Consider the following 13964-nt stretch of genomic DNA (forward strand, 5'->3'; position numbering starts at 1 on the left):
TGCCTTTCTGCCTTGCCGAGTTTTATTGGATTTCGATTCACAAGTGCACCTCATCTCGTCGCGCCTGGCGAGTGAACTTCAGCTTTGCCGCTCAAAATGCTTTACAACGGTGGCCGGGTTCGGCGGCGCTGGGTTTGAAACGGATGGAGCATGTGTTAATGTGTGCTTGAAGTCCCGCCTTAGCACGTATTCAGTGGAAATTCAGGCTGTTGTAGCTTCATATATTACGGACTATCAGCCTAGCCATGACATAGATGCTTCGGGCTGGAAGATTCCTGGCAATACGGGTCTAGCTGACCCCAACTTCCACAAAACGCAGCGAGTGGACCTTCTGATTGGAGCCAGCTTATTCATTGACCTATTGTTGGCTGGCCAAATCCAGTTAGGTCACGGGCTCCCCATTGCTCAGAATACTCGATTTGGCTGGATGTTTTCTGGTCGCGGTGAACTATCACGGGATGTGTCGGCGCGCTATGCGATGGAGGACAACCCACGGAATAACCAGTGCAATGATGTGACTGCTGCCCCTTCCAACATTGTTATTGAAGGCCCATCCTTCAATGGGGGGAGGATGTTAAGCCAAGCAGCCACCAAAAAATGCATTTAAAATAATCATAAAATGCTTAGCTGCAGCTGTTGTTATCAGCATGCATTCTTCTCTGTTTTGTCGCCCAGTTTCGCAAGCACTTTATTGTTATTTGTGGGGTATGCGCTTCGGGAAGCTTTGGTAGAGCTCCTGCGCAAGCCCTTGATTTTCGTTTGTTGTGTTTTGGAATTGATTGGAGCAGCATAGATTAGGGTAAATTTGAAACCAAATAAAAGTATTGAAAATCTGATTTGAAGCGCGTCTATTTATTCGGCTGCAATGAGATAGTTGCTTAAATTATATTTTTTTTTTCAATTCTTCATTATCTAATCCAGGTCCAGATTTTGCGTGTAGACTCTTATAATGCCCACGCAGATAAATCTATCTACAAAACAAAAGGTAGGCGTTGGTGGCAGAGTGAGTAGAGCGTGCGGCTCCTTACGCTGCACACAATGGTTTAAAACATAGCCAATTTTGAAATTTTTTTAAAAAAAAAGCTTCACATAAAGTAAAAAACCGTTGTTTTTTTATGATAAATACTTTCTAGTTTCCTGCCAAGCATGGGTTTCCTCGGGCAAAAAACGGTCTTTTTTAAAAAAATAAAAGAAAAAATGAAAATTAGATTTTCATATAACAGAAGTTTTCAAAGAAGTTCAAGGATTCAACAAGAAATTCGAATTTCGATGAAAATTTCTAGAGGGAGTTTGCAAGAAATCTTGACAACCTATTTTGAAAACATATTTTTCATTCAAAGGTTTGCGCTCTGCCTATACCTGACTTCGAGCGTCCACCTTTTCACGGCTGTATCTCCGAAACTATTAGTCGGATCAACTTTAGAGCAATAGGACATTTAGGAAAATATTCTAGAGATGTTATAGAATTCAATAAGACACAATTTTTTTTTTTTGAAACCGTGAAACCCCTTTTGGGCGCAGTAATCATCAAAGCTTGTTTGGCCGAGTGTTTTAAGGTCTTGAGCCCAGGGTAGAAACAAGTCATGTTCACTTCATATTACATTATATAGGGTCATTTAATACAAACCTCTGCAAAATTAATAATATCCAAACTATCTGTATCAATTTTGGTGACGAAACTACAAAGGTAAATATATTTATATCTGGTATCCTGACCAACGCAGTCAGATATTGTTTTTTTCTATATGTGTTTACATTGTATGTAAATAATTTATGAGAATAGAGATTCCTTCGTTAAACACTTGAAATAAAGTATAATACTCTCTAAAAGAGTAAAACTAACTATAGCATCAAGTAAGAATACAAAACTGCTACGAGACCACCGGTGAATGTATCGTGTATCGTGAATGAGTCGTTGTCTATTCGTAATATTTTAACTTCAATATCTTTTTTTAAATGTACAATTGCAAAGCTTGTAAAATTTGTTTTACATTTACAATTGCTTACCTTGAAAAAGGTTATTAAGGGTATGTAACGCACATAGCTGCATTACTTGCTTTTCATGATAAATTTCAGGAATTATCATCTTTTATGTTTTATTTATTTTTTTTAATGTCTAAGAGTTAAACACAATTCAATTAAGTTTTTGAAGCAACATACATACATATGTTGTTCCTTATTCGTAATTAATTATTTTTTATTGCACGTTGCACGATTCGACATATCATTAGCCACAGTATTTTACAGATTTTTTTTCATTTTAAAAGCATTGGTATTTGGTATTTATACACAACAGCCACACAGAATTTTGTCACATGATATATTCACCTGACAAGTTTGAGATTTAGATTTTTCAGCTAAGGCGAGAATTCAGCGGCTGACAATTTATTAATTTACTTTCTTTTTTGAGGAAACCAATAAAAAGCGGCACTATGAAAATCTGTGGTCCAAAATTATCCCTCTGTGGTCTGATTATTTCAGTGTGGGGCATTGTTCAATTGGTGAGTAATTCATAAAAAAGTCACAAGGTTTTTCGTTACCCTACATATACATATTTTCTAAACAATTTTTTTCTTTCTTGTTAGGTGCTGATGGGCCTATTTTTCTATATCAATAGTGTGGCTCTTATAGAGGATTTACCTCTTGAAGAGGAATACCATACTTTGGACGAGTTTTATACAGCTGCAAACAGAGCCTACAATCAGGTATGTCGAAGCTCTTATTTAGTGGGTTTTCCATTTTTTTGTAAAATAAAAAGAAATTTTAATTATTTTTAATGGAAACGATAGGGTTTATAAAGTTTTCATTTGCATAAGCATAAGTAGTATTCAAAAATCGGTAAAACGGTGAAATTCAACCACCAAATTTCATTCCATCCTAATCAGCGAATAAATTGATGGATCTGATTGCGAAATTATTATTAGAATGTAGAAAATAAGTACAATTTAAATAACTTGGAAATAAAGTTTTTTAACGGACTCATTTAGCACGAAATCGGTCTTACACGGTTACAGGCATATACATAATTACTTTTGTCAATTTTGAACAATTGTAAAAAACGTTAATAAAAACAGATCAAATTTGAACATTTTTGTTAAGGCGAGGGCCAAGTGTATGTATGTGAGGTTTGCATATACATACATATATCAGTATACATAATTTATTTTTTAAAAATAATTAACATTATAGTTGGATAACGTAAATCAACATAATTCACTAAGGGAGCGAAGCTTTTATAGGGCCGCAAAATAGAAAATTATGTTTATAATTCGATCATATGTTAAGTAAAAACTTACTTTGAACACTATTTTCAGAACGCCTATAACTGCTGGATTGCAGCTTGCATCTATGTACTGACACTGTTACTTTCGGCCCAACAATTCTATATGAATAGCAGAGTAACTGCTAATTAAAATGCTTCCACTTTTGATAGTATCAGTGTGAAGCCCAATTGCTAGTTGTGTATTATTGTGACCGGCACTAGCAGTCGATAGTATTAAATGGTTTAATTAAATTGTTAATCTTTTTTGTTTCTTAAAAGTTTTCCATTGTTTTTGTCAAATAATGAAATTTTGTTTGAAAAAATGTTGTTCAGCTTAAAAACTTACTACATTCCGGTTTATCTTAACGTAATTATAATGGTGTATGATTCATAGTGCATATTATTGAGTTTCACCCAAATTATAAAATATTTAATTTCATTATACATCGCAATGTGGCCGTGGTGAATGCATTACGAAATATATATCCAAACATCATTCTAGATAAACCTACGGTAAATATGTGTGTATTTTTAAATGAAATTGTTTTGTAAAAATGTTTAAATATAGGATTTATTTTCAATGACTATCGGATCAGGAAAGACCAAAGGTTGCTTAAAATCTAAATTTAAAAGGTAGCCAACAAATCTTCGCAAATAAATAAACTTAAATTCTCCAGAATCTTTGGTATCATCTATACCAGTGCTAGGCAGGGCCCTATTCCAGGAGCAAAGGAAAATTCTCAGCCCAAGATCTGCCATATATACACAGTAACGAGCGAAACATCACGTTTGCATTCAACTTTCGGCTATTTGTTACTAATATTAATAAATTGAAATCATATTAATGTATTGGCTGATAACCGCTGATCTATGCCAACGTTCCCTAAAAATGTTAAACTAAACCTTAAATTTTTTATCTAATTTTAATTTTAACCCTTTATAGGCTCTTGTGACATTCCTGTAACAAACCCCATCCGTTCCTCTAATATGTACGCTAAATAATATAAGTTCATTTAAATCAGTGTTACTGTATTGTAACAGACCACACCGAACATTTAGTATCAAACAAAAATCATAGATTGGGTAATTTATTCACTTTATCGAGTTTGAATTTCGTACGTTGGTAAAAGTTACAAGTGTAACCGCGCTGAAAGTTTGAAATTCATAAAAAAATACTAAACGTATGTAAAATTGTTTTGTTTTCGCCGAATTCTACGGGTAAGTGAATACTAGGTGGAGTCTCAGGTTTCGCCTATAAAATTGAACCTGAAAGTGGAGCTGAAAATGTTGTGCTGTCCGAAGAACCAGATTTAAGAGCATCGTCAAATGTCGTAGTCCGAATGGCGCGGGACATACCAAGACATCAGAATTATCAGCTTTATTTTGATAACTACTTCACTTCGTTGGCATTGCTGGAATACTTAGCAAAAGAGGGTATATTGAGTCTTGGGACAGTACGACGCAATCGCATTCCAGATTGCAAACTACCCGCTGACAAGGAAGTAATGAAAAAAGATCGTGGATTTTCCTTTGAATATGTGGCGAATATGGAAGGAATCTATGTGTCAAACGTTATATGGAAAGAAAACAAAGTTGTAAAGCTCCTATCATCTTTTGCTGGTGAATTGCCAAAGGCCCAAGTCAGACGTTACGGTAAGGCCAATAAGAAGTACATCAACTTTGAACGCCCTCATGTCGTCGGAGAGTATAATCGGCATATGGGAGGCGTGGATTTGATTGATAGTATAGTGGGGAGGTACAAAATTTTGACACGAAGTAACAGATGGCAGATTCGAATGTTCTATCACTTATTAGACCTAACTATGGCAAATTCTTGGCTATTATATCGAAGTGTAAGGTAGGCAAAAAACTGCGCCGACAGACAAATGTCTTCAGCAGATTTTCGGCTTGAGATCGGTGAGACTTTATGTAAGCTTGGCTTGAAAGCTAATATCAAGCACCGAAGGTTAATTGAAAATGAAATTCAAGCGAAAAAACACAAGGGGCCAGCGCAACATGTGCCCGGTTTGGGTGGAAAAATGGGTTCGATGCAAATTCCCCAAGTGTACTGGTGTGTCACAAACACTTTGCGAAAAATGCGGAGTAGCCTTATGTTACAATAAACAAAATAATTGCTTCAGTTCCTTCCATAAAACATAAGTTCATTTTTTGTAGTATAACTCAATGTTACAGGAATGTCACATACCTTAAAATGTCAAATAAATACGTAAAAAAAAATATTTTTTTTTTAAATTTCTGAAAAATACGTGTTTTTTTATTTGTTGAAACCTATCATATTCCTAAGAATCTTTAAATTATATGATCATGGGCTATAAAGGGTTAAAGGTTTTATAGTTATTGGGTCTTACAGCCGTATGTATTTCGAGTATATATATAAGCCGTATATATATATAAAAAAGTTTTAATTTTCTGTGTACGTCGAATTGAATAAATGATTAAGTTATCGAAAGGTATTATATTTTAGTTAGATGGATTTTATCAAAAATATTTACCAAAATCAATTGAAAAGGTTATTCATTAGATTGGGAGTTTGATTTTTTTCGGGTGAAATTTCGGTGAAACTAAAAACACAGTGTACTTCGGAACAAAAATTTTATAATCAGAGAAAGAGGAATTAAGCCAGGTTTCAGTAAGTACAAAAGCATTAAAATCAAAAGAAGAAAGAAAATTCAATATTATTCAGTTTATTGGAGTAGAATCGGCATAGCTGGGATTTAGAGGGTCTTTGGCTAAAAATTCATGAATAATACTGTCCTCAGACCAGGCTCAGACCATCAAGTCTGTTTTCATGGTAGGATTTTTTAAGGAAAGGATATATGCTACGCTTATGTTTAAAGTTAAACTTAAAAACGGTTAATTCATTAGGAGCTACCTTAAGATGGTTTATGAGGTGACTCCTGACATCATCCACAGTGGGATCCGGCATAGGGCGGGATAAAAATATGGCTTTACGGTGTGAATCATCTCTAAGCGTAAGCCGAGAAGATCTAAATTCAGGCGCCACACCAGTAGGAAGCCTAGGAGACGGTACAACAGGAACTTGCAAGTTTTCCAACGATGGAGGATCGGATCCAAGACAATAGATGGACCAAGGCACCGTGATTTCCACAGGAATATCAGTGGGCGATGATGTACTAGGCGTTAAAAATGTATCGCATGAGAAGCAGGAGTACTCAATAAATTGACCGCCAGCAGGTTGTTGTTCGGATTTTTTCTCCTTGGAGATTCACTTAATAACTTAAGACCAAGAAATTGAGCCTCAAGTGTAAGGAATTGCTCATTAAATGCAGAAAATTACTTACGGACATCTAGAAAACCATTCCTTCACCACTTATCCACCAGCACATTTAATATGTGAGCAGTTATTGCAAATCCAGCAAGACAGGTAAGAGTCAGCAGTAATGGGTCCTCCAAACTTGCATTTTTTTAGCAGTGCAACGGAGTGTCGGAGATTTGTCCACTGTCAGCAAGAGTGAGAAGAGTTTAGTTAGAAACTCTGTGGTAAAGAGGCACGTTCGGATCAGGCATGTCGCAGAGAAGACCTAAGAAAAGAGTTTTGCGTGTAAAGCTGGACGCCGTGACGAATAACCGCTTCAGAGTAACAACGATGTAACGAGTTAAACGAGTTGCGAAAAAAGGAAGCTTGTATCAAAGATCAAAGAAACAGGCAATCTGATGAGAGAAATCGAAGATACACGTCCGGAAAAGGCAAGTCAGATTAACGAATTTCTTTATTGACATTTAAATTGTTATGATCAACATCGGATCCTACGGTCGGCCAATCAGCATGGGTCTGGCTCCGGAACAGAGCCGTGGTTTCCCTGACCCTTCCCAGTAGGCCGCTAATAACAAAAATTCATACATAAACGGAATATTACATGTTGGACATAACACTATCACTTGAACTACATTCAAATTTAAGCTGTAACATTTATTTAAAGGACAACCTGAAACACATACCCTTTACACTATTCATCACGGATCCTACGTCCTACTTCAGACGACTTGCAGTACTTGAGCCTACCCTCCCGTCCTTAGCTCCGCCCCTAAGGACGGGAACGCTCCGCCCCTATTTTGATGCCCCCCAATCCCCTACTCCTAATTTCCCATTATTACAACCGCCAAATAAAATTTATCATATATGTTGCAAACAATATTCTTTAAATTCTTTATATATTTTTTTTAAATTGTTAGATAAATAAATATTAAAATTAAATAAAACAGAATAAGTAAACAAACAAAAAAATTTAACACAAAACACATAAATACTGTTAAGTCATAAGCATTTAATATTTAGGTCACAAGAACACGATTTACACATAACAAAGACACAAGTACAATAAATATATAATAAAGAAAATATTAGGTCAAAAAACCTACATAAAACGATGAACATTAAAAAAGACCAAACACTACAGAAACAACAAACTGAAAAGCAGCAAGGACTGCTGACATTACAAGTTCATGCAACCGACAAAATATTGCAGAATTACACTTTTTAAAATTGTTAATTTATCATTTTTATATTTTTTGCTATATTCCATTAATTTACCACTTAAGCAATATCTATGTATCGAATTAGCTATAAATATTGAACCTTTATATGAATAAAATCAGTCTCAGACAAATCTACTCTGAACTCAGTAATTTCTCCATGTCCAATTTGTTCAAGTGCAAGTTGCGGCAACAACCCAGCAATCGGTTTATGTACCCTTTGCTTCTATTCAAACATTTCAGATAAACATTTTGGTGACCCCGACGTGATCCTGCAAGCCCAGGATCACTTTTCGAACAAAAGTCAAAAAGGAACGAATAGTGATTTCTATCGTTCCACAATAAAGATATCAGGAAGACTCCTGCTAAGAGAGCAACAGGATCTTCACAGCAGTGTGACGCTGTCCCTTTAATCGGTAGATTAAGGGCCCCACACCTCCCTCAGTTCATAAAAAAGGGTTCAGTTTCTTCGACCACTCTCGGTTGCGAGTTGGAGCGCATCCAGCTACTAATAGCAAATAAATCACTACCAACGGTCAGAAACGAAGAACGAAAATATGGACAGGGAAAATATTGCCCCCAAAATTATTATAGAGCCAGCCGTTGAAGAGGCGAGCGCTCAAGGCCTCCTAGATGCCCAGCAAGAAATTGGGCAGGAGATCGCAAGATGCATCCGGAATTATAAAAAGGATGGGCCGAATCGAAAACAAAAGGCATCATATTTCCAAACAAAGCTATACATTCTCGAAGAGGCTTGGGAAAGGTTCGGCGAAAATGATGAAAAAATTCAAGGAACGGCCAGGACCGAAAGCTACATCAAGTATGCTGAGGACCTCCGGACCAGTTGCATGAAATATGCGGCAACTTTCGAAAGCAGCCGTGACAAGCTGATGCAAGGCACAAGTCACCAGGAAGAGGCTCAAGAACAAGTAGAAAATCAAGTTCAAGAGCAATCTCCACTCGTAGTTCCCATGGATAAACGATTAGCCGGATTATGTCGACGCCAAGGAGAACTTTTAGAGTCCGTAAGCGGTGCCTTACGAGAGTTTAAGGCATCCGGGGGAGGCCCAGGAGACTTACTAAAAACTTTATGGGCTCAGGTCCAAGAGATCCACTTGACAGTCTACGAGGAATTCGAAAACCCGATAGACAGTGGATATAACAAGCAGGCATACCTACAACTGCAAGCAGAGGTGCAGAATGCACTTATGGCAAAGGTTATACCTACTACAAATAGCATTGATGTGCAAATGCCCCGGATAAACATTCCAAAATTTGATGGGGATGCAATGAAATGGAAACAATTCCATGATTTATTTTCCTGTATGGTTCATGATACTAACATGCCATCAGTGAAGAAAATGTGGTACCTAAAATCCGCTCTCTCGGGAAATGCGGAGAGATTAATACGCCACATCGAGCTAAATGAGGACAACTACTTACATGCATGGCGCATAATAGTTGGGTCATATGACAATCCTCGGCTCATCGCGAATACAGTTATTCGTCGGCTACTTCATCAGAGCCCGGTCTCTGACAGTGCCAAATCAATACAGGAGCTGTATATAACAACTCTGGAAACCCTTGCGTCATTAAAGGGACTAGGCATCAATGTATCCACATGGGATGCATTTTTGGTGGTGTTGCTGACCGACAAGCTTGACATGACTAATAGAAGTCTATTTGAGCAGACAGTTGGTAATTCAGTAGAGATCCAGCCGCTACAAGTAATGCTGGAATTCTTAGAGCAAAGAATCAGGGTCTTGAGCTCAGGAAAGCCAACGGCAGCATTTAAAAGAGAGCCGAAAAATCTAGCGTGTGCGTCCAGCACGTCAGATAAACAGTCATTATGCTACTATTGCAAGGCTCCAAATCACGCGTTATATAAATGTGAGGAGTTCTGCGCAAAAAACAGCATCCGAAAGATTGAATTGGGTACAAAAACAAAAAATGTGTGTCAACTGTTTCAAAACCGACCACAAATCAAAGGAATGTAAAGGAAGAAGTTGTTTCAAGTGCGACAAAAAACACCACACCCTGTTGCACCTGGAGGTCACAAACCTTCATTCCCCAACTGTCGGTGCCGCGGCTTACAAGAATTACAATCTTCTTGCAACAGCAAAGGTAGCGGTCCAGACAGAGAACGGGCAAGTAGCGAAATTTCGTGCCCTGCTAGATTCAGGATCCCAGATTAATTTGATCACTGAACGATTAGCATCAATGTTGTCACTAAAGCGCCACGATACAAAGCTCCGGATCGAAGGCATTGGAGGACAACCAAGAATGAGCAGAGCAAGAGTAACTATTCTCGTTAGCTCTCTTCACGGGGATTTCAGCCAGCGCATAGAAGCGTTTGTGCTTCCCCACAGCTGACCAACCAGCTCAACCACTAACACATTGTGCGTTAAAGATACCCAATGAGTGTCCATTAGCGGATCCCCAGTTTGATAAACCTGGAAGGATAGATCTACTAATCGGCACCGAGCACTATTACTCGCTTCTCCTTCCAAATCAGCAGAAGGTCGGAAGAGATGGTGCCATGCTACAAAACACGAAACTCGGATGGATTGTAGCAGGCAGAGTTAAATCTAAAACTCAATCAGCCATAGCCTGTGGTGTCGGTGTCGGTGAAGAAACTGACGCACGGATTGAAAGGTTTTGGAAGCTAGATAATTTGGAAAACCAGACGAAACATCGATCTCCGTCAGAGGCACATTGTGAGAAACACTTTAGAAACTCTGAAGAGAGCAGAAGACGGACGATTTATTGTGAAATTGCCGTTCGCCGAGCACCCTTCAGCCCTGGGGGAGTCGAAAGAAATTGCGATCAAAAGGTTTTTAGCATTAGAGCGACGATTAACCGGTGATGTTCGGAAAGGTTATTCTGAGTTCATGAAAGAATATGAAGCCTTGGAACATATGAAGTTTGTTCCAACAACACATGTACCCAACAATCACTACTTCATACCACATCACTGTGTTCTGAAGCCTGACAGCAGCAGCACAAAGCTACGAGTGGTGTTCGATGCTTCATGCAAAACATCAAGTGGGAAATCTTTAAACGACATATTACATACAGGACCCACTGTTCAGAGCGAGCTAATGGCCATACTACTACGCTTCAGAATACACAAGTATGTGTTCGCGGCGGACATAGAAAAAATGTACCGGCAAGTATGGATCAATCCAGATAATCAGTTCCATCAGCTTATAGTCTGGAGAAATGATCCATCCGAGGATCTTAAGTACTATAGACTTAAAACCGTCACGTATGGAACCAAAACAGCTCCGTTTTTAGCCACGAAATGCCTAAATCATTTAGCAATCCGGTCACGGGACAACTACCCATTGGGGTCTGCGGCGCTTGAAAATGATTTTTACGTAGACGATTGCTTGACAGGTGCTGACTCAGTGGCAGAAGCAGTTCAAATCCAAAGTGAATTGAATAAAATATTGCTACCACACGGTTTCAAATTACGAAAGTGGTGTTCAAATAATGCAGAACTACTACAAGGAATACCAAAAGAGGATACTGTGAGCGATGTTAAGTTGGGTGAAACCTTGGACCAATACAGTGTTAAAACACTCGGTCTCATATGGATGCCCAATAAAGACAAACTTTGCGGACGAACGCAGCAAAGCGAAGCGCTGGTCATCACAAAGCGAGTGGTGTGCTCTGAGTTGTCACAAATCTTTGACCCATTAGGTTTGTTTGCGCCAGTGGTCGTAAAGGCAAAGATATTCATGCAACACCTCTGGGAATCAAAAATGGCTTGGGATGATGAATTGCCTTTAGAACTTCAGTCAGACTGGAAAACATATCGTTCTGACCTGCAAAGTCTAAATAAATTGCAAATTCCAAGACACATATTTGACGGAAAGGTTCCAGTCACGCAAGAACTACACACTTTTGTGGACGCCTCAGAAAAGGCCTATGGCGCAGCAATATACGTCCGAGCAACGTATAAAAATAAGCAAACCTCGGTGAGACTGCTATGTTCCAAGTCCAGAGTAGCACCCACAGCAAAGCAATCCTTGCCCAGACTAGAGTTGTGCGCAGCAGTCCTAGGCGCAGAACTAACGCACAGAGTCAGACAAGATTTACGCTTGTCGCTAGACACGGTTGCGGGGTTCTTTTGGACTGATTCATCCGTCGTGTTAGGGTGGATCAATGCAACAGCTTCCACTTACCATACGTTTGTGGCAAATCGGATAGCTAAAATTCAAGAAGTGACGGAGCAGTGTCAATGGCGTCACGTATCATCCGCCAACAATGCAGCCGACGTCTTGTCCAGAGGAACAACAGCTAGCAAACTCTCGAGCAACAGTATGTGGTTTTATGGACCCCTGTTCCTATATGGATCAAAGGAAAGCTGGACAAAGATGCCAGCCATTATTTCGACGAACTTAGAACAAAAAACGAAATTCGCCAGCATGGCGGCCGCTAAAGACATATTCAGAGGGGAGATATACAACTGTAGGCACAGTAACTCCTTCTACAAATTACAACGAATTGTTGCGTACATGCTGCGGTTCTGTTATAAGTCTAATAGAGCGCCAACGAAGGCGCTATGTCTGGAGGAGCTAAGCCAGGCACGCATTATTATCCTGCGCACGATTCAGCAAATCGAATTTAACGCAGAGCGTAACCAGCTCAAACGGTACAAAACAGTGGACAAAAAGAGTTCTCTTGTATCATTGGCTCCCATCGTTGGATCTGATGGGTTAATTCGAGTAGGAGGCAGACTCGAACATTCAAACCTATCCGAAGACGCAAAACATCCAGTTCTGCTCCCCTACAATGACACAATTGTAAAAATGATCTTAAGAGAACTACATGAGACCAACATGCATTGCGGTGCCCAAGCCTTGCGCGCCATTGCTAGGCAACAGTATTGGATCATCAATGACAAAACAATGGCAAGAAGCATTCTACATAACTGCGTGCGATGTACCAGAGTCAAGCCCAAATTAATGAGTCAAATCATGGGAAATCTACCGAGCGAGAGAGTCACACAGGCTCGGCCCTTCTTTAACTCTGGAGTAGATTACTGCGGCCCCATATGGATTCATCACAAGGTTCGAGGAAAACGTCCCGACAAGGCCTATATCGCAGTGTTCTGTTGCTTCGCCACGAAAGCAATTCATTTGGAGTTGGTAAGCGACCTCACAACAGACGCCTTTTTGGCCGCTCTCCGCCGGTTTCTTGGACGTCGAGGGAAGTGCCAGACAATCCATTGCGATAATGCAACAAATTTTATTGGAGCCAACAATAAATTAAAAGAGCTCGAAACCAGCATCTTCTCAACCAATGCGCAGGACTCCATAGTTCAGCATTGCAACAAAAGAGAAATAAACTTCAAATTCATTCCCCCACGAGCACCATCCTTCGGTGGCCTATGGGAAGCTGCGGTGAAATCCGCAAAACGGCTGCTAGTATCAATTACAGCCACGGCGTCTTTGACGTTTGAAGAACTCAACACTGTGGTCGTTGAAGTTGAAGCGATCCTCAATTCACGGCCGATTACTCCCATGTCATCAGACCCCACTGACGAATCAGCTTTAACGCCAGGACACTTCCTGATTGGAGAACCACTAACTGCTCCTCCTGATACCAACATCATTCCGGGCGGCAAACCATTAGTAAAAAGATGGGAACTGGTATCACGACTGAAGCACGCCTTTTGGAAACAATGGTCATGTGAGTACCTGCAAGAACTTCAGAATCGACACAAATGGAAGCATGCATCTCCGAATATTAAAGAGGGATTGTTAGTCCTTATAAAAGAGGACAACGTGCCTGTAATGAGCTGGCCTATGGGAAGAGTTCTCAAAACATATCCCGGACCGGACAACCTCGTTCGGGTAGTGGATATCAAAACGTCATCTGGAGTATTCAAGAGACCAGTGACTCGGCTAGCGCCATTGTTCCCAGAAGAAATCAACAACAAGCACCCATTAGACGACACCCTCAAGGCGGACCAGTCTGATGAGCCGCCTGTACAACGCAAAAAGGAAACACTCTCATCAATGCCTGTGATTCTAGCGCTTATGTTGTTACTTCCACTAGCCATGGCAACGCCAATTAAGGTAACGGAGTTCAGTAATAAGCCAGGAATATTCTACGAACGGTTGGGAACCACGAGAATGGTAGTGTCAGAATGGACGATGATAGTATACTACGACTT

General features: G+C 39.5%; 2 protein-coding genes across 3 annotated transcripts in view; one reads left to right on the forward strand and one right to left on the reverse strand.

Moving 5' to 3' along the window:
• Positions 1 to 2225, reverse strand: part of LOC26515239 (josephin-like protein) — a 28910-nt gene extending 26685 nt beyond the window's left edge. The window contains exon 1 of the mRNA XM_014908621.3: positions 2008 to 2225. Within this exon, the coding sequence (XP_014764107.1) occupies positions 2008 to 2086 (79 nt within the window). The 5' untranslated portion in view covers positions 2087 to 2225. The remainder of the gene's footprint in view (positions 1 to 2007) is intronic.
• Positions 2226 to 2275: 50 nt separating this feature from the next.
• On the forward strand, positions 2276 to 3941 carry LOC6496681 (ribonuclease kappa). Of its 2 annotated transcripts, XR_001408802.3 has the most exons (4): positions 2287 to 2501; positions 2586 to 2705; positions 3315 to 3775; positions 3831 to 3941. XR_001408802.3 is itself a non-coding variant. In XM_001961354.4 (3 exons), the coding sequence occupies exons 1-3, from the start codon at positions 2433 to 2435 to the stop codon at positions 3411 to 3413; spliced, it is 288 nt and encodes a 95-aa protein (XP_001961390.1). In that variant the 5' UTR covers positions 2276 to 2432; the 3' UTR covers positions 3414 to 3941. The 2 variants fall into 2 exon arrangements, 1 of the variants encoding a protein (XP_001961390.1); XM_001961354.4 differs by having other exon boundaries at positions 2276 to 2501; positions 3315 to 3941.
• Positions 3942 to 13964: the final 10023 nt, after the last annotated feature.

The sequence above is a fragment of the Drosophila ananassae genome, chromosome 3L, assembly GCF_017639315.1.
Source record: "Drosophila ananassae strain 14024-0371.13 chromosome 3L, ASM1763931v2, whole genome shotgun sequence".
NCBI classification, from domain to species: domain Eukaryota; kingdom Metazoa; phylum Arthropoda; class Insecta; order Diptera; family Drosophilidae; genus Drosophila; species Drosophila ananassae.

Excerpts from the sequence above, each read along its gene's own strand:
- LOC6496681 (XM_001961354.4), top strand. The coding sequence starts at position 2,433 with ATGAAAATCTGTGGTCCAAAATTATCCCTCTGTGGTCTGATTATTTCA. Across the intron at positions 2,502-2,585 it reads TGTGGGGCATTGTTCAATTG|GTGCTGATGGGCCTATTTTT; the intron begins GTGAGTAATTCA and ends CTTTCTTGTTAG. Across the intron at positions 2,706-3,314 it reads CAAACAGAGCCTACAATCAG|AACGCCTATAACTGCTGGAT; the intron begins GTATGTCGAAGC and ends CACTATTTTCAG.